Source organism: Balaenoptera musculus, chromosome 19 (genome assembly GCF_009873245.2).
Source record: "Balaenoptera musculus isolate JJ_BM4_2016_0621 chromosome 19, mBalMus1.pri.v3, whole genome shotgun sequence".
Classification (NCBI taxonomy): Eukaryota; Metazoa; Chordata; class Mammalia; order Artiodactyla; family Balaenopteridae; genus Balaenoptera; species Balaenoptera musculus.
In genome coordinates, this window is record NC_045803.1 from 16,959,112 (window position 1) to 16,978,117 (window position 19,006).

A 19,006-nucleotide genomic window follows, 5' to 3' on the forward strand; every position below is an offset into this window, starting at 1 on the left:
CGCCACACCTGAAGGGCCCGCCCCAAGGAGGAATATAGGCCAATCAGAGTGCCGGAAAAACGAGTTTTACGGAAGAATCTGAGTCTATGAGAGTGCAGCCGAGCGAGACAGCCACGCCTTCATGGAGGAACACGGGCTAATGAGAGTGCTGTGAAGTCAGTTGTCCCCGTTCCTGAAGTGGAAACTTGATCTTTAAGAACTCAGGAAAGTTCGGAGGTCCCGCCCTTGCCACCGCGAGGCCCGTTCCGGAAGATTTAAAACACACTGAAATCCGAATCATCCCAGGGCTGGACGAGGCTGGATATAGCTGGGGGCCGTGGTCGCCCACTCTGGGGTAGACGGACACGCTACCAGACAGTGAGTCCCAGAAAAACCAGGGACATGATGTGGGAAGCTCAGATGAGGTGCCTGACTCAGGCTTCCTGGAGGAGGTGACGTCTGAAAACTTCTGCTAGATGAAAATGAGAGAGATTCTGGGTAGGAGGAATACAGTTCATGCAAAGGCCGAGAGACAGTAGTCAAATGCGTCACCTCAGAAGGTCACGTGTATAGTTTCGGTGTCTGTGCTTTCTAGGGACACAGCTGACCCCTCCTTTTTTTTTAGTCCTCAAAATGTTTTATGAATATTTTCAAAAATACACAACAGTAGGGAGAATAATATAATGAACATCCACGTACCTCTCAACAATTACTAATATTCTACCCTTCTTGTTTCGTCTATACTTATTTTATTTTTTTGCTTTACATTGTAGCAAATTCCAGACGTCTATCAGTTCACCCATAATTGCTTCATGATGTCTTTCTAACATAAGGAGTATTTAAAAGGAAACAAAACAAAACAAAAACAGCAGTTTCACACCCAAGAAAATGGGTATCTTAGTATCATCTAACACCCAGACTGAGTTCAATTTTCCCTGCCTCAAAATGTCTTTATACAGGGGACTTTCCTGGTGGCGCAGTGGTTACGCCTGCCAATGCAGGGGACACAGGTTTGAGCCCTGGTCTGGGAAGATCCCACATGCCATGGAGCAACAAAGCCCGTGAGCCACAACTACTGAGCCTGCGCTCTAGAGCCCGCGAGCCACAACTACTGAAGACTGTGCACCACAACTACTGAAGCCCGCTCGCCTAGAGCCTGTGCTCTGCAACAAGAGAAGCCACTGCAATGAGAAGCCCGCGCACCACAACAAGGAGTAGCCCCCGCTTTCCGCAACTAGAGAAAGCCCTAGAGAAAGCCCGCGTGTAGCGACGAAGACCCAACGCAGCCAAAAATAAATAAATAAATAAATAAATAAATAAATAAATAAATAAATAAATAAAAACCAAAACTTAATGTTACCGCTTGCCTTGGTTTCTTGAAGCTCCAGTTTGAATCAGCATAAATGAATGCTTTGTTAAAATACTTTGTTTGCTTCTGTGCTAGAGATGTTATAAGAAAAGAATAGGATGCCTTAAAAAAATGATTATTAACTAGAGTCCATACTTTATTCAGTTTTCCTAGTGTTTACCTAATCTCTTTTCTGTTTAAGCATCCCATCCAGGATAACACATAACATTTAGTTGTCATGTTTCGTTAGGCTCTTCTTGCCAGTGACAATTTCCTACTCTTACTTTTTTGTGACTTTCATAGTTTTGAGGAGTACTGGTCACGTAATTTGTAGAATGTTCCTCATTTGGGATCTGTCTGATGTTTTTCTCATTATTAGGCTGGGGTTATGCTTTTTTTTGGGGGGGGGAGGAGACCACAGAGGTAAAGTGCAATTTTCATCATATCATACCAAGGGTACATACTATCAACATGAATTATTATTGTTAACTTTGATCTCCTGAAGTAGCACTTGTCAGATTTCTTTACTATAAAATTACTTTTTAAAAACTCCCTGGGCTTCCCTGGTGGCGCAGTTGTTAAGAATCTGCCTGCCAGCTCATGCAGCTCAATATAAAAAAAACAACCCAATCCAAAAATGGCCAGAAGACCTAAATAGACATTTATCCGAAGAAGATATACAGACTGCCAACAAACTCATGAAAAGAGGCTCAACATCACTAATCATTAGAGAAATGCAAATCAAAACTACAATGAGGTATCACCTCACACCAGTCAGAATGGCCGTCATCAAAAAATCTACAAACAGTAAATGCTGGAGAGGGTGTGGAGAAAAGGGAACCCTCTTGCACTATTGGTGGGCATGTAAATTGATACAGCCACTATGGAGAACAGTATGGAGGTTCCTTAAAAATCTAAAAATAGGGCTTCCCTGGTGGCGCAGTGGTTGAGAGTCTGCCTGCCAATGCAGGGGACACGGGTTCGAGCCCTGGCCTGGGAAGATCCCACATGCCGCGGAGCAACTAGGCCTGTGAGCCACAATTACTGAGCCTGCGCATCTGGAGCCTGTGCTCCGCAACAAGAGAGCCCGCGCACTGCGATGAAGAGTGGCCCCCACTTGCCGCAACTAGAGAAAGCCCTCGCACAGAAACGAAGACCCAACACAGCCATAAATAAATAAACAAATAAATAAAAATTAAAAAAAAAACTAAAAATAGAACTACCATATGACCCAGCAATCGGCTACTGGGCATATACCCTGAGAAAACCATAATTCAAGAGTCATGTACCACAATGTTCATTGCAGCACTATTTACAATAGCCAGGACGTGGAAACAACCTAAGTGTCCATCGACAGATGAATGGATAAAGAAGATGTGGCACACACATACAATGGAATATTATTCAGCCATAAAAAGAAACAAAATTGAGTTATTTGTAGTGAGGTGGATGGACCTAGAGTCTGTCATACAGAGTGAAGTAAGTCAGAAAGAGAAAAACAAATACCATATGCTAACACATATATATGGAATCTAAAAAAAAAAAAGGTTCTGATGAACCTAGGGGCAGGACAGGAATAAAGACGCAAATGTAGAGAATGGACTTGAGGGACACAGGGAAGGGGAAGGTTAAGCTGGGATGAAGTGAGAGAGTAGCATTGACATATACACACTACCAAATGTAAAATAGATAGCTAGTGGGAAGCAGCTGCATAGCACAGGGAGATCAGCTCGGTGCTTTGTGACCATCTAGAGGGGTGGGATAGGGAAGGTGGGAGGGAGATGTAAGAGGGAGGGAATATAGGGATATATATATGCATATAGCTGATTCACTTTGTTATACAGCAGAAACTAACACAACATTGTAAAGCAATTATACTTCAATAAAGATGTTAAAATAAAATAAAAAAAAGAATCCGCCTGCCAGTGCAGGGGACACGGGTTTGAGCCCTGGTCGAGGAAGATCCCACATGCCGCGGAGCAACTAAGCCCGTGCGCCACAACTACTGAGCCTGCGCTCTAGAACCCGCAAGCCACAACTACTGATCCCGCGTGCCTAGAGCCCGTGCTCCTCAACAAGAGAAGCCACTGCAATGAGAAGCCCGCGCTCCGCAACGAAGAGTAGCCCCCGCTCGCCGCAACTAGAGGAAAGCCCGCGCACAGCAACGGAGACCCAACCCAGCCAAAAATAAACAAACAAACAAACAAATAAATTTATATTAAAAAATTAAAAACTCTCTTTTCATGCTCTTTGGAAGGAAGTTACTATGCACAGCCCATACTTAAGGGGTGGAGTAGTTAAGTTCCACCTCCGTGAGAGTGAGATATCTACATAAATTATTTGGAATTCTTTTGCACAGGGGATGTCTATTCTACCCCCTTTATTTCGTTATTAAATCACTTGTATCAGTATGGACTCATGGATATTCTGTACTTTCGGTAATTATACAGTACCACCTTAGTTATTTTGTTGCTCAAATTGTTCCAGCTTTTAAAATCCTATTAAAGTCTTTTTTTAACCTGAAAATTTCCCTTCTCCTGCCTTTTTCTTCCTCCCTCCCTCTTTTCTTTCTCTTTCTCCCCCCCCCACCCTCTCTTTTTTTGTCTTCTATTTGTTGCAGAAACTGATCAATTGTCGTATAGGACGTCTCACATTTTGGATTTAACTAATTATGTTGTTTCACTTGTTCCTCACTGCCTCCTCTCCCTTTCTTATTTATTGCAGTGACAGAAGCTTGATTAGATTTAGGTTTAATTTGGTAGAAGAATACTTAAGAGGTAATCCTACTGTATCCCATCAGGAGCACATGGTATCTGGTTGTCCTCCTTTGGTGATGCCAAGATTGATCAGCAGTGTGATCCTGTTCCATCCATTTTAAAAAGCTCAACCAACCTTTCCATTAATAGTTTTAGCAGCACTTGATCATCATTACCTGTATCTATTACTTATTAACATATGGAAGATAGTGGTTTTCGAATTTTATCATTCTCTCTGAAATTATTAGTGACTTTTATAAACGTCCTCCTTATCAGGAATTGGGTTACTTGTTCACATACAGGAAAGAAGACAGAAAATGCTTGATTATGAACTGACATTTTCAAACATATTTATGTGCTTCAAGTCATTGCAGTCATTCTTTTTTTTAAAGATTTATTTATTTATTATTTATTTATTTATATTTAATTAATTTTTTTGGCTGCATCGGGCCTTAGTTGCGGCATGTGGGATCTTCACTGAGGCACGCGGGATCTTTTGTTGTGGCGCGTGGGCTCTTCCTTGTGGTGTGTGGGCTTCCCTCTAGTTGTGGCATGCGGGTTTTCTCTCTCTAGTTGGGGCACACAGGCTCCAGGGCATGTGGGCTCTGTAGTTGTGGCGCATGGGTTCCAGAGCGCGTGGGCTCTGTAGTTTGTGGCACTCGGGCTCTAGTTGAGGCGCGTGGGCTCTATAGTTGTGGCACGCGGGCTTAGTTGCCCTGCAGCATGTGGGATCTTTGTTCAAACCCGCATCCCCTGCATTGCAAGGCGGATTCTTTACCACTGGACCACCAGGGAAGTCCCCATTGCAGTCATTCTAATTGCTGCTCAAAATGTCACATCTTTAGCCAGTGGCAACGCCTTCATACTGACTCCTGAGTCCTTTTGACTCAATCCCAGTAGTTTTGGAGGACGTCCTTGCTCTCTGGTACAAAATGCTTCATACTCATTTTGCACATTTCTTGCCCCAGACCTAGAATCAGCTACTTCCCCAAGGATCCCTGGTTCCTTTGAGTCAGAAATGGTATTTAGAGGCCACAACCTGGGCACTAGGGTTGCTCATTGTTACTGCGTTGTCATATGTAGAGCTTTTCCGTGGACTTAGCTAGGGAAATATATATATATATATATATATATATAAAATACATATTTATATATATTTATTATACGTATTATATATATAGTTTAGAAAGAGAAAACCCCATGAGTTCATTCTAATATTTCCAATTCAAATGAAAGATTACAGGGTATTACTTCTTTGATTTTATATTTGTATCTCTTTTCTTCTTCTTTTTAAAAATATTTATTTATTTATTTGGCTGTGCTGGGTCTTAGTTGCAGCAGGTGGGGTCCTCACCGCCACGTGCGGGATCCTCAGTTGCGGCATGCGGGATTTTTTCGCTGCAGCATGCGGGATTTTTAGTTGCGGCATGCGAACTCTCAGCTGCCGCATGTGGGATCTAGTTCCCCGACCAGGGAGCGAACCTGGGCTCCCTGTACTAGGAGCCCAGAGTTCTAGCCACTGGACCACCAGGGAAGTCTCGTGTATCTCTTTTCATTTGCATTAAAAACTTAGTCCCCAGTAACATTAGCATAGCTACATATTTGTTTTAGTCTAATATATAATTTCAAAATATATGATGTTGGGTCTCAAAATTTTAAACTATGTATTTTACCAAAATAAAAAAAATCAGTATTATTATGAACAATAAGACTATTTGAAAGTAGGCTGCAGACATCATCCTTAATACTTCAACACATATTCTCTAAGAACATTCTCCCACTTAACCACGATACCATTATCACACCTAAAAAAATTTTATAAAGATACAGTATTATCCAATATACCAATCTCCCATTTCTCATATTCAAATTTCCCCAGTTGACTCAAAAATGTACTTTCGCGGGACTTCCCTGGTGGTGCAGTCGTTAAGAATGCGCCTGCCAATGCAGGGGACACGGGTTTGCGCCCTGGTCTGGGAAGATCCCACAGGCCGCGGAGCAACTAAGCCCGTGCGCCAAAACTACTGAGCCTGCACTCTGGAGCCCCAAACCACAACTACTGAAGCCCACACGCCTAGAGCCCGTACTCCGCAACAAGAGAAGCCACTGCAGTGAAGAGTAGCCCCTGCTCGCCGCAACCAGAGAAAGCCCGCCTGCAGCAATGAAGACCCAACGCACCCAAAAATAAATAAAATAAATTAAAAAAAATTTTTTTAATGTACTTTCGGGACCTCCCAGGTGGTCCAGTGGCTGACTCTCACTCCCAATGCGGGGGGACCCAGGTTTCATCCCTGGTCAGGGAACTAGATCCCACATGCCACAACTAAGACCTGGTGCAGCCAAATAAATATTTAAAAAAAACCCCAAACCCCACAAAAAACAATCCTCCAAACCAAAAAAATTCCCCAAAATGTACTTTCAAACTCAAATGCTTAAAAAAAAAAAAACTTAAAACACCCCACCCTGATTCAATCAAGATTTTGCATTGCATTTGGTTGTCATGTCTCTTTTAATCTAAAACAATCCCCACTGTACCCCCACTGACTTTCGGAAGAATGTGATCTAGTTGTTTTGTACAAGGTCTCACAACTTTTATTTCACCCAGTATGTCTTTGGGAGAGATTCCTATAAGTAGCATTGTCTGGGCAAAGAGTAAATGCTTATATCGTTTTTTTTTTAAATTAAAAAAACCTTTTATTATTATTTTTTGGGTTTTATTAATTTTAGCTGTGTTGGGTCTTCGTTGCTGCGCGCGGGCTTTCTCTAGTTGCGGCGAGCGGGGACTACTCTTTGTTGCGGTGCGCGGGCTTCTCATTGCGGTGGCTTCTCTTGTTGCGGAGAATGGGCTCTAAGCGCGCGGGCTTCAGTAGTTGCAGCACACGGGCTCAGTAGTTGTGGCTCACGGGCTCTAGAGAGCAGGCTCAGTACTTGTGGCACACGGGCTTAGTTGCTCCATGGCATGTGGGATCTTCCTGGACAAGGACTCGAACCCATGTCCCCTGCACTGGCAGGCGGATTCTTAACCACTGCGCCACCAGGGAAGTCCAATAAATGCTTATAGAGTTTTGCTGGAGATTATCCCACAGATATTCCATATTGCACATCCACTGATGTATCAGAGTGCTGTTTCCCATAGCCTTACCAACAGAGGGAGCTGCCAAAATTATAGGTTTCCTTTTTCCAAGTCTGGTAGGTGAGAAATGTATCAAAGTGGGGTTTTAATTTGCTTTTCTCTTACAGAGTTTGAGCATATTTTCTGAGAACTGTCCATTCATATATTTTGCCCATTTTTCCATGGACTTGGAATTTTTCTTTTCCACTTTGACACTACACACACACACACACACAACCTTTTACATTATAAACTGCGAACATTTCCCCCCAATTTGTCATTTCTTCTTACTTTGCTTTTTTTTTTAACCATGTAAAAGTTTCTTTTATTTTTTTTGTCAGTACTTCCCCTTATTGCATCTGGATTTCAAATCATATTTAGGAAAGTTTGTCCAACTTCTAGTTTATAGAGGAATTCACCTTCATGGAGCTCACATTTTGTTTGAGGACAATAAAAGATAAAGTAAAACAGTGTATGTTAGAAGATGTGCTATGGAGAAATATTGAGCAAGGACGGGGGTAAGGACCCTCATGTTCAGTAGGGGGGTGGCTCGGAGCTGAGATGAAGAGGAGGGGGGACACTAAGGTGGCACATAGGAAGGCAAACGTGTAAAGACTGGGAAAGAGTAGCCAGGGATAGGAGGAGAACTGGGAGAGTGAGGGTGCTCTGGAGGCCAAGAGAGGAATATGGGAAGGGAGGTGGAAAATCAGGTTTAAAATCTCAAAGATGTCAAATATCCCTAACTTGTAAACTAACTGCAACCCCAATAAAACCCCCATCTATGTTTGTATTTCTTCTGGAACCAGGCAAATTGGGTATAAAGTTCACTTCATTTGAGAGAAAAACATAGCAAGAGACAGGGACACACTGAAAAATAAGAGCGAGATGGCAATCAGCCATTTCAGGTACTAAGACGTATTGCGCAGCCTTTATAATTAAAACACTGTGGGGATGGCACACAGGAGTCAGACAGACAGTGGGCTTGGAGAGAACACAGGTGCAGCCCAATTAACCATGGAAATCTAGTGTATGAAAAGGTGGCATCTCAAATCACCTAAAACTACCTTATGAAGTTTAGGTAGGTAAAGTTTTACTTTATAAGTTGAAGATAATGCACAGTGAAATGCACAGATCTAATCAGCATGGCTAGAATAGTTCTGAAAAATCTATACACCTGTGTAACCCCACCACCTTCAACATACAACATATTCCCAACTCGAGAAAGTTTGTCTCCTCCTTGGTTGACCCCTGCCACCCAGCCCTCCTTCAGAGGCAATCACTGCTCTGAATGAAAATTATAATAAGTGTTAGTGAGACATATTTAAAATAAGACAAAATTGAATCCATTTGGATAAATTCCAAATGGCTCAGAGATTTAAATTTTACATTTACAAAAGAAACTGTATAATAAACTAGAAGGCAATGTCATCTCTTAAACCTTCCCCTCTTCCAGCAGCTGCACTGCCTCCTCAGCCCTCACACCAACACATCTGAACTCAGGGCCTTTGCATGTGCTGTAGTCTTCCCCTCTGCAAGCCTTCCTCAGATGCCCGTGTGCTTCCTTCTCTCTCTACCTTTACAGAGTGTCACCTTTGCTGTGTAGCCCTCTATTTAAAAATCACACCACTACAACCGCTTTTTCTCCACAGCAGTTCTTCCACATACTAAATATTTTGCTTACTTATTTTGTCAGTGGTCTGTTCTCCTGTCCTAGAATGACAACTCCCTGAAGGCTGGGACTTCTGTCCATTTTTTTCAGTGCTGGATCCTCAGTACTTAGAGCAGGTGCTTGATTACTTTTTGCTGAGGGTAAAAGTGACGAGGAGAGTTTCAGGTAGGGTGGGGCCCACAGTACCCCATTCTCTTGGCTTTAGTGGGATGATAGGACAGTGGCAAGGCAACTGAGAGGAAAAACAGAACAGCCTGTGAAGGGGGATGGCAGGTGTGGGTAGAGACAATGGGCTGATGCATCCAGGCAATGCTTTCTTCCAAAAGTCTTATTAAGGGAAGTGAAGTGTTGGGGTGAACAAATGCGAAGCTCTGGACTTCTTTTTGAGCCACCGCTTCATCTGCACAGCTGCTGCAGGGCGCCTTGGGCCTGGATCCAGCGCAGCTGCCACTGGGGCAGGGACAGGCCTTGGCAGAGCTCCCCGGAGAGGGCGGCTTGCCCCGGCTGCTCCCACCTGGAGAAGGGGATGGCATAAGAGGGGAGGCCTGGACCTCCAGACCTTCACTGCCCTCCGCTCAGCACCATGCTCTGCTTGTCATCAGCACCCCCCCCGCCCAGTCTAAGTTCTGCCTGTTCCGCCAGTCAGCCCCCACCTCATCGTGTCCCCCTCTCACCAGTCCCCCACAACTCCCTGCAGCTCGGGGATTCGCTTCAGTGCTCGTTTCAGCAGGCTCTCCAGGCGCTTCAGAGCCCGCCCCAGGTTCTCTTTCTGCTCTTTTTCCTGGGATGCCCGGATCTGCAGCAGCTCTGCAGGTTAGAAACCCGGCGGGCAGCAATGAATCCTCTGGCTCCCTGGTGCCTTGCAGCCAATGGGTCACCAAGTCTCCAATCATCTAGTCTTCACCTGAGCATCTCTCCTAATCCTCTCTCTCCTCCCAGGTCCTCTTACCACGTGCAAGCCCACCATACCTCAGGCGTTATTCTGAATGCCTTCCTCCCTCCCCCTGGTGGCCCCTCCATCTCCATGGCCCAACCCTCAGCGTCCTCCCTGCTTCCCTACTTGTCCCCCAGCCTCCCTCCTAGGGCCCAAACCTCAGCCTCTCACTGGTCCATCCTTCACATGGCAGCCAGAGTGATCTCACAGCCTAAACCTGATCCTTTCCCTCTCCTGCTTGGAACGCTGCAAGGCTCCCCAGAGCCCCAAGACAGAGCCCAGGCTCTCAGCCTAGTACTTGAGGGGTGCATCATGTGGCCTCTGCTTACTACTCCAGAGTAAAACCTCACCTGTCCCCCGGGGCCCACTGGAGACACCATCTTTCCTCCTGGACAGCTCTCACCTCTTTCCCCATTGAGCTCTCAGGGCCAGCACATGGCACATACCCAGCGAGTGCTTGCTGAGTGAATCCAGGAATAAATGACTTTTCTGAGTTTCAGCTTCCTCTCTGTAAACTGGGGTCTTATACTCCCTTCCCTCATGGTAAGGACTGTTAGACACTGTGCATGTGCAGATAACGGTGACTGGAATCACACCAGAGACGCAGAGTGCTTACTGTAGCCAGGCATGGCTCAATACCCTGTTTGGGTCACCTGACTGAATCTTTCCAGCAACTCTGTAAGGTATTATGATTATGCTTATTCCACTGAGGAGGAAACTGAGGCACAGGGAGATCACACAGCAAGGAAGAGGTGGGGCTGAGAAGAGAATCCAGGTAGTTTAACTACACAAGCCCAGTTTTTAACTACTCAAGTATACTATTGTTTGGTGATGGATGAGTATTTGGCAATTCAATGAGCAGTGCTGCCTAATGGTTAGGAGCAAAGACCCACGTTAGACAGCCTGGATTCAAATCCCAGCTTGGCTGTCTGGGCAGCTACCAAGCCTTCTGCTTCTCAGTTCCCTCCTCTGCAAAACGGAGAGAACCCCTGGGCTGCTGTGCAGATGAAACTAGTGAGCATGCTCAAAGCACTCAGCACACTGTGTAAGCAGGGGGTGTTTGTGACTTCTTCTGGACGCTGATGGTCCTGGGACGGGGCTGGGATGCTGGGTAAGGAAGCAGGGCAGGCCTACCCTGGGTGGATGGTCCTGGCGGCAGGCTGGTCTTCATGTGGAGCAGATACCAGCATCGGAGACTTCGCTGGTCCTGGAGGAACAGAAGGTCCTGGCGAAGAGAGGCAGCCTTCGGGAGGAGCAGCTCCGGAGCCTGGAGGAAGGGGGAAGGACAGTCACCTGGGGTGGGGGTAGGGGTGGGAAGACGGGTCCTAAGGGACAGGCACTCACCTTCCCTGCGGGCAGCCCCAGTGTGTGGCTCAACACTATGAGGCTGGAGCCTCTTGGGGATGCAGGATGCAGCTGGTGGATGGATGGCAGGACCGTAGGGAGGGGCTGCAACCTGTGGGGGAAAATCCAGGTTGGGTGGGGCACTGAGAGGGAGGCTTGGGTTCCAGAGGCTCTGGGGGCTGGGAGCTGGGCTCAGGAGGCCCAGGAACTTGGAGGTGGGTCTGAGGACTAGGATTCCAGAATGGGGCTGAGGATCTGAAGGTGAGGTCTGGCAGCCCGGGAACACTGGGAGGACTGGAATTGTTTTTTTCGAGTGGGACCAGGGAGTGACAGTCATCCACGGCAGGGGACATGGTGACGGCCCAGTCTCACCCTTCAGGGCTGTGCCGCAGCAGGGTGCCCAGCAGAAGATGGGGCAGATGCTGGGCTTCCTCCTCTAGACACCGAAGCAGCTCCTGGCTCTGTGGTGCTACCATCTCAGATGTGGGGACCACTTTTTGCTGAACCAAAGCTAGCACCTGTGGGGAAGGAAAGGGATGGGAAGGGCAGTGTGAGGCTGCTTAGCCCCCTCCCTGGGAGACCCAGCCCTACCCAGAATTTGCCCCAGCTCCCATCTCACCTCCCCAGGGCTCCGGCACAGGCTCGTCTTGCTGGCTGAGTTGCCCTTGATGAGCAGGCGGACCTGTTCCTGCGTCTCCTCCTAGGTAACAGAGAGGCCACGGAGATGCGCTGCTTTTCCTTGTCACCTTCCAGCCTCTGCCCCGCTCACCCCTTTGCACAGGTCCTGATTCCTCTTGGGAATCTCACCCTGACCCCCTCCCCTCACCAGGAGGCCCAGTTCTGGATCTTAAGGGTCCCAGCCTCACTCTGGCCCTCCACCAGGCCCTGCCACTTCTCCCGGAGTCCCGCCTCTCACCACCAGTTGGCGCCAGTGCAGGATTCGCTGCTGTTTAGCCTGTAGCTCCTGGAGCAGAAGCTGCCGCTGCCCAGAAGCCTCCTCTAGCTCCTGGCTCATGGCACGCAGGGCCTTGAGTTCTGCCCACAGGGCAGAGCTCCGGATCCCCAGCACCAATGCCTGCCTGGGGCACGAGTAGAAAAAAGCAAAGGAGAAGGAAGGTGACTAAGACTCACGGTGGAGGAGGGAGATCAGATCTGCAAGGATGCACAAGGAGCCATAGCACAGGGAGACAAACCAGGAGAGCAAGCAGGGATGCAGAAACAGGAGCCACAGGTGCGGAAAAAGTCCAATAACCCGAAACCTCTGGGAGAGAGACGGCCTAGAGGCCTCTGCCCATGGAGACCCCTCACCTCTCGCTGGATCCCACGGTGCATCTCTCCATGTCCTCCATCAGGCCCTGGAGATGCCGGGTCAGGATTTGATGGTCCTTCAGGAGGGGGCCCCGCTGGGTGACCAGTGCAGCCACAGACTGCCAGCCCTCCTGGAGCGAGGCACAGAGTCAGGGTGGGCATGGTCCCTGGGGTTGGGGGCTGGGGGAGGGGATCGAGTGGGTGGGGAAGGGGATGGAGTCCTGGGAAGGATCCTGGGAAGGAGTCCTGGGGGTCACCTGGATGAGATGCACCATGGACGGCAGGGGCTGGCTGGAGTTGGGCTGGTCTGGGGCCTGGGAGCTGAGAATAGGGGCCGAGCTGCAGAGAGAGGAGACCTGTCCCCTTGCCTGGGCCCTTGGGGGTAACCAATGTCAGCCCACCTGCCGGATTGGTTACTGGGTTTCAGTTCCACCCCCATCAGCAGGTCACCCTGCCTGGTCCTGACCTGTCCCAATTTACCCAGCCCCCAGCCCTGCTCTGACTGTGGGAGCGTCCACGCCACACCTGGCTATCTCTGTATCTTGGAGCTCATCCACACTGCACAGGGACTGGATCTCTGCCTCCCGCTCTGCAGCCAGATGCTCCAAGGCAGCCAGGACATGGCCCGGAGGGTGGTTTGTCAGCAGTGTCTGGTGAGGAGAGGAGTGAAGTCAGGGCAGGATGGAGGAGGGCTGTGAGCTGGGACTCCATGGAGAAGGGGAAGGGATCAAGAGTTAGGTCCTGGCACCCTGAGGTTTAATCATGGGGCAGAGGGTGTGGCCTTTCTGAGAGCCCCCTCACCTCCACTGAGCTAAGCCACTGCTGGTAGGAAGTTCCAAAGAGATCATCTCGAGGGGTTCTGTGGAGTTGGGGAAGGGGACAGAGAATGTTACAGAACACATCAATTCACCCTCTAATGATCACCACCACCCTATAAGGTAAGGGGTGTCATTGTCCCCATTTTAAGGATTGGAAACCAGGTTCTTTCTCTACACCTGTCAGACTTGAGTTCCCCACTTAATATCAACTCGCTGGTCTTGGGCCCCTTCATGTGTGCTGTTTACCTGGAACACCCTCTCAACCTTTTACCCTCCTCACCAGAGAACCCGTCCTGTCTCCTTAGCTGGGTAAGGCATTTCATTTGGGTTCCCTGCACCTCTCAGGCCTCCCCACCCTCTGACAGCCCTAACTACCTGGGTTGTCACTGTCTATGATGGTCTGTTTCCCTCTTTTCCCAGCCTGGGAGCCCTGTCAGGGCAGTGCCTGGGCCAACAGAGCCCGGAGGCCCAATGTCTGTTAACAAGTGACTACCCCCAAAGCCCAGGTTCTTTGCAGGGTCTCGGGGGTTGAGGGATACTCACGGAATGCTGCCTCCCTTGGCCCGAGGCATCAGGAGCTTCTGCAGGAACTGGGTCCGGAGGCTGCAGGCCGTTCGGACATCGCCCTGCGAAGAAGAGAGTGTAGCACGAGGAGGGCCCAGAGGTCCACCGAACCCCAGGCTCCCCACCTTTTCCCCCATGGCCCAGGACTCTTACCAGGACCACAGGCTCCAGGCTCAGGGCTGCTGATGTCAAGGGTCCAAAGTTTATATCCACTTTGGCCTTCCTGGGGAGAGGAGTGCAGTTGGGGCTGAGGTTCCTGGGAGGAGGGAGCTGGCAGCACAGACGTCTGTGTCCCCTCTTGCTGCCAGCAAAGCTAGCCTGGATCTCAGAGGCCAACCCCCAAATTAGACCACTGTCATCTCCTGGCTAGATGACTGCATCAACCTCCTCATCGGTCTCCCTGCTCTTGCCCCCTGCAGTCTGCTCTCTACCCAGTAGTCAACGATCCTATTAAAACCTCAGACAGATCATGTCACTGTTTTGCTCAAAACCCTTGAAAACAATGCGATGTGTCCCCATTACACTCAGAAAAACAACAATGGGTATTAGAACTCTTCTAAGCACTCCGCGTGATTTAACTCACTTAATTATCATACCTACCCTATAGAGTAGGTATTAATATTATCCCCATTCTATAGAACTTAGAAACTGAGGTACAAAGAAGTTAAATACTTTGCCCAAAGTCACACAGCTGTAAGTGGCTGAGCCAGGGCATGAACCCAGCCTGAGAATAAAATTCCAATGCCTCCATGGCGCTCTGTCCTCCTCTCCAACCTACCTCCTCATGCTCTCCCTCTTGCCTACGAAACTTAAGCTGAACTGGCCTCTTGGCTGTTCTTCCCACATGCCAAGCTCAGGGCTCTGCTCTTGCTGTTCCTCTCCATGGAAATTCCTCCCCCAACTCAAATGTTACCTCCTCAGAGAGGCCTTCTCTGACCATCGTACCTAGGGTAGGATCTCCCTCTCCCTTTCTATCACATCACCTTTTCTTCATAGCGCTCATCTCTACCTACGATTACAGGGTTTGTCTGTTTCCTAGTTTACCACCTGTCTCCTCTGCATCACAGTGTGAGGTCCATGAGGGCAGGACTGTCCCGTTTACTGTTTTTTCCCCGGCACTGGTGTTCTAGATATATAGCTGGCACTATTCTAGGCACTGGAAATACAGGTGGCTGAGATGACAAAACTTCCTGGCCTCATGGACATTAAATCTTAAGGAGTGGAGCTCAGAATTCTGGAACCCAAGAAGCGCTCAGGGCAGAGCACTGGGTCTTTAAGAATGTGTGTACCCAGCCTGGTGGGGGCTGCTCCCTGGACACCTGAGGCTTACCTCTCTATGTCCTGCAAATGCTTGAGCTGATTCTGCAGCTGCTGCATGGGACCTTGGAGCCCACGCTGCTGTCTTCGCATGGCCCCAGCTTGGGCCCGGAGGAGGAGAGCACGACGCTGGGTGTCTTGCATGCTCTGTAGGGCCTGCTCCATGGCCATGTCTGTGAGAGGAACAGGGGCGGCCATCAGTACTTTCCTTAACCTCGATCTGCTGCCCATCTATCCAGCCCCATGGGTCACCCTGAGCCTCAGTCTCTCGCTCCAGCAGCTCCAGGCTCTGGTCTAACTCCAGGATCTCTGCCCGCAGGTGGGCAACAGCGGCTTCCAGCTTCAGCTTCCGACAGGCCTGGTGGAATCAGGTACAGGGTCAGATGCGTGGCCTGGCTGGGGCTCGGCCTGGCCTGACTGCCCTGTGTGGAGCAGCAGTCTTTTACCTGCCCAGTTAGGTGGCAGAGGGTTTTCCCTAGGCAGTTTCGGTGCCTGAACCTCTAGGACCAGAAGAGCACTATGGTACTATCCTGTCCCCCTCCTTCCTCCTGGGATTGCCTCATCTATCCTCCCACCCTGTTTCCTGTCTCTGTCCCAGTCCTCATCTCCCCACTGAGCCCCACACCTGGGAGTCCTGAGGTCTCCTGGAAGCCTCCTCCGCCCCAGATATCACCTGGGCACCATGCACACATTGGGTCCCATATTGGCCTCATTATCTCTCCCAAACCAGTCTCTTCTCCCACCAACCTCACCAGCTTTGATGCCCCATATCCGTGTCCCCCCAACCACAGCTCATGCCTTCTCCCCCTGGACTGTAAGCCCTGTGAGTGCAGGGATCAGGGCTGTTTTGTGACACAGTGACCCTAGCATCACCCAGCACAAGGCTGGGGCTGGAGCAGAAGGTCTACAAGTCCTCTTTTTGGATGAAAGAAAATCTTGCAGCACATGCTTCTCACCTCTGGACTGTCCTGGTGGCCATACCTGAGGAAGTGAGGCCAGAGTTAGAGGATGACAGGGACTTCCAGGGGGAGATGGGAGGTTGAGGCTGTGGGCGGGGACATGGCTGGAGGGGGCTGGGGAAGACAGGAGGGGACAGCTTTGAGGACTAGTTACCAGAGCAGGTTTCCCCGGATCGTCTTGACATTCCTATAGTGGAGAGGTAGGAGGAAGGGGAGTTACTGTGGGACTCGCCTAGGTCCTCTCCCCTGCCACAGCTTCCCTCATGCAGCCAGGCTCACCTCTGGCTGTGCACATGCCGCAAGACGTAGGCCCAGATATCGGCCCCCTGGCCCAGACACAGCCTGTGGGAACAGCATGTAAGGGGATGCCTGGGACGTCACACAGGGTGGAGGATCTTCATTCGCAGGGTGGTGGGGGGTAAGGTCTTTACTAGGGAGTTCTCACCTCTTGGGGGAGGGAGGGTCCATACTTTTGGGGGTAAGGTATTCCCTCCCGGGGAGTTCTCAGTCACTGAGAGGGTGGGCTTCTCACGGGGTGTAGGGGTATTCTCATTCCATGGTGGAGTGCTCCCTTTCTCCTGGGAGAGGGTTATCTCCAGTCACTTCCAGAGGTGGGGGTGAGGGCTATACTGCCTGGAAGGGCTCTCTCGTTATCAGCTGTGGGTCATCACTCCTATACATTCAGTCTTCAATGGGGTGGTCTTTGCTGACTCCAGAGGGTCCTCACTGGCTGGGCTGGGGTGTGTGGTGGGTGGTGAAGTGCTGCAGCGACAGCCTTACTCTGGAGATCCAGTTTCCCCACCGGGAGGGGGCCTTCATTACTAACTCAAGGAGGATCCCCACTGGTGCAAGGGACCTCACTCTGGGCGGCCTCACAGGATGGGCGCGGGAGTGTTGGAGTCACCGCCAGGACGTCCTCACACAGTTCAGGATCCTCTGCCTGGATTTACTACTCGGGGGGCGGGGCGCCCTCAAGGGTTATTCTCACTGGGGCAGAGGGGGATGGGGAGGGCGGCGCGTCTTAGATGAAGATGTGGTCCTCACTCCCCGGGACTCTATCTCCAGGGTGGGGAGTCCTCACTCCTAGAGCGGCCCTCACCTGCGCAGCGTCGACTCCGGGGCCCGGGCGGCCACGGGCGCCTCCATCTCTTCCGCCGCCCAGCAGCCCAGTTCCCGCGCTTGCTGCGATAACTCCATGACAGCGCCTCAGCCGTCGCCTCCCGCCCCTCCTTCAAGTGTGGCTTCCGCCTCTGACGTCACGAGTGCGCCGGAAGTGACGCCATCGATCGCCAGGAAGGGAGGGGCTTTCCGGCTCTGCAAGGTCTCAGAGCCGGTCTACGTCTCTCATACCTGAGGGTCCGGTCCCTTTGAGTGGAGATGAAGGCGGCGTGGAGAAACGGTGGGACCCGCTAGCGTTCTGCGTCCTCCTTCCTACTACCATCTGTTCCCTAAGAGACAAAAGGTCCCCAATGCCTCCCTTCATTTTCTTGACAAAATGGGACTTTCATCCTAGGAGGATGAGAATCAGGCGAGGAGATGCCAAATTTACTGCTCTTTGATTTCAGAAACAGGGTGTCAGGTCTGAGTGAGGGATAGAGGGCAGATGGCATGACCCTAATATCTCTCTGGCATGCTTTCTTCTAGGTATTCGTTCGTCCTTACTATTGTGTAACATTCGTGAGCTGACCCTGTGCTGGGAACACGCCGGTGGCTGAGACAGCCCCAGTCTCTGTGCTACTGGAGCTCACAGTTCAGTGAGGGACACAGACGCATCACCAGGTAGGGATGGTAGAACATAAGCAGCAGGGGTGGGTCAATTTGGGACACAAGGAATGTGAGAGGTCTATGGAGTGCCCCAGAAAGCACTGGATACTAGGGCTGGAGTCCTGCAGAGCCCACTCAGTCTCAGACATGGCCCTGAGAAATGGCAACATTTAGGAACTTTTCATTCAATGTGATTGCCTCGTTCATCACTGTCCTCAGTGTCCAGTACAGAGCCTGACTCTCTAAATAGTTGTTGAATAAACAAATGACAGGAAAGTTGGTGGGGTGAGACTAAAGCTGGGAGCCCTGGGAGGAGGATGGAGCAGGATGAGGGAGGAGGGGGTTGAGGACAGTGCTGGACCACTGTAGGGCTGTGGAGAAGAGAGGAAACTGAGTGAGTGGGTCATGTGAGGTTTATTGGCTGTTGAGGGTTGAGATCCAGGGCTCTAGGCTGGGAATTAGGTGGAACAGACCTTGAAATGGGGAGGTGAGAGAAGGGGCAGCTTTGGGGGAGATGCTGATAACAATGTGAGACTCTGTGGGTGTGAGGAGTCAAGGGGACATCCAAGGGTCAGCCGAGTCTCTAGTCCACGGACAAGGGGACCATGAGGTCACCACTAAGTAGCAGATTTCGGGGAGAAGCTGAGTTCAGCTTCACATGCTTCATAAGGGCTGAGATGCAGAAGAGGGTGCCAGGGGCTGATGTAATCCAGGTGGGCTTCCTGGAAGAAAGACTAGCAGCTGCTACTCCACCATCCTGATTTCTCAAGTTTCCATTTCTCTCAAACATCTCCACCCTTCCAACCTTTGTGGGTTGTTTTGCTGTTTAAAAAAAAAAAATCAGTTAGCATGTTTGCCAAGGGCCTCTGAGCCTTTCAAGGGGCGTTAGAAAGTATTGGCTGTTAAAGGAATGAAAAGACAAGTCACAGACTGCGAGAAAATATTTGCAAAACACATATCTGATTATTGACGAGTATCCAAAATATGCAAAGAACTCTTAAAACTCAACCATAGGGCTTCCCTGGTGGCGCAGTGGTTGAGAATCTGCCTGCCAATGCAGGGGACACGGGTTCGAGCCCTGGTCTGGGAAGATCCCACATGCCGCGGAGCAACTGGGCCCGCGAGCCACAACTA

At 49.9% G+C, this 19,006-nt stretch overlaps 1 protein-coding gene across 11 annotated transcripts; it reads right to left on the reverse strand.

Annotated features, from left to right (window-relative positions):
* Positions 1 to 327: 327 nt before the first annotated feature.
* HAUS5 (HAUS augmin like complex subunit 5) lies at positions 328 to 17,347 on the reverse strand. 11 transcript variants are annotated; one of them, XM_036832772.1, is made up of 19 exons: positions 17,208 to 17,347; positions 16,388 to 16,450; positions 16,263 to 16,295; positions 16,106 to 16,130; positions 15,402 to 15,507; positions 15,163 to 15,322; positions 13,986 to 14,055; positions 13,812 to 13,894; positions 13,252 to 13,309; positions 12,976 to 13,100; positions 12,708 to 12,789; positions 12,451 to 12,581; positions 12,059 to 12,221; positions 11,762 to 11,842; positions 11,515 to 11,660; positions 11,143 to 11,254; positions 10,933 to 11,065; positions 9,539 to 9,671; positions 7,051 to 9,378 (listed from the first exon to the last, which is right to left on the reverse strand). In XM_036832772.1, exons 1-19 carry the CDS (start codon positions 17,303 to 17,305, stop codon positions 9,261 to 9,263), a joined length of 1,920 nt encoding a protein of 639 aa, XP_036688667.1. In that variant the 5' UTR covers positions 17,306 to 17,347; the 3' UTR covers positions 7,051 to 9,260. The 11 variants fall into 11 exon arrangements, 9 of the variants coding, with proteins under 9 accessions (XP_036688667.1, XP_036688665.1, XP_036688666.1 ...); XM_036832773.1 differs by having other exon boundaries at positions 9,121 to 9,378; positions 12,708 to 12,771; positions 17,208 to 17,337; XR_005017384.1 differs by lacking the exon at positions 9,539 to 9,671 and adding an exon at positions 328 to 448 and having other exon boundaries at positions 8,877 to 9,378; positions 12,708 to 12,825; positions 13,986 to 14,102; positions 15,163 to 15,507; positions 17,208 to 17,337.
* Positions 17,348 to 19,006: the final 1,659 nt, after the last annotated feature.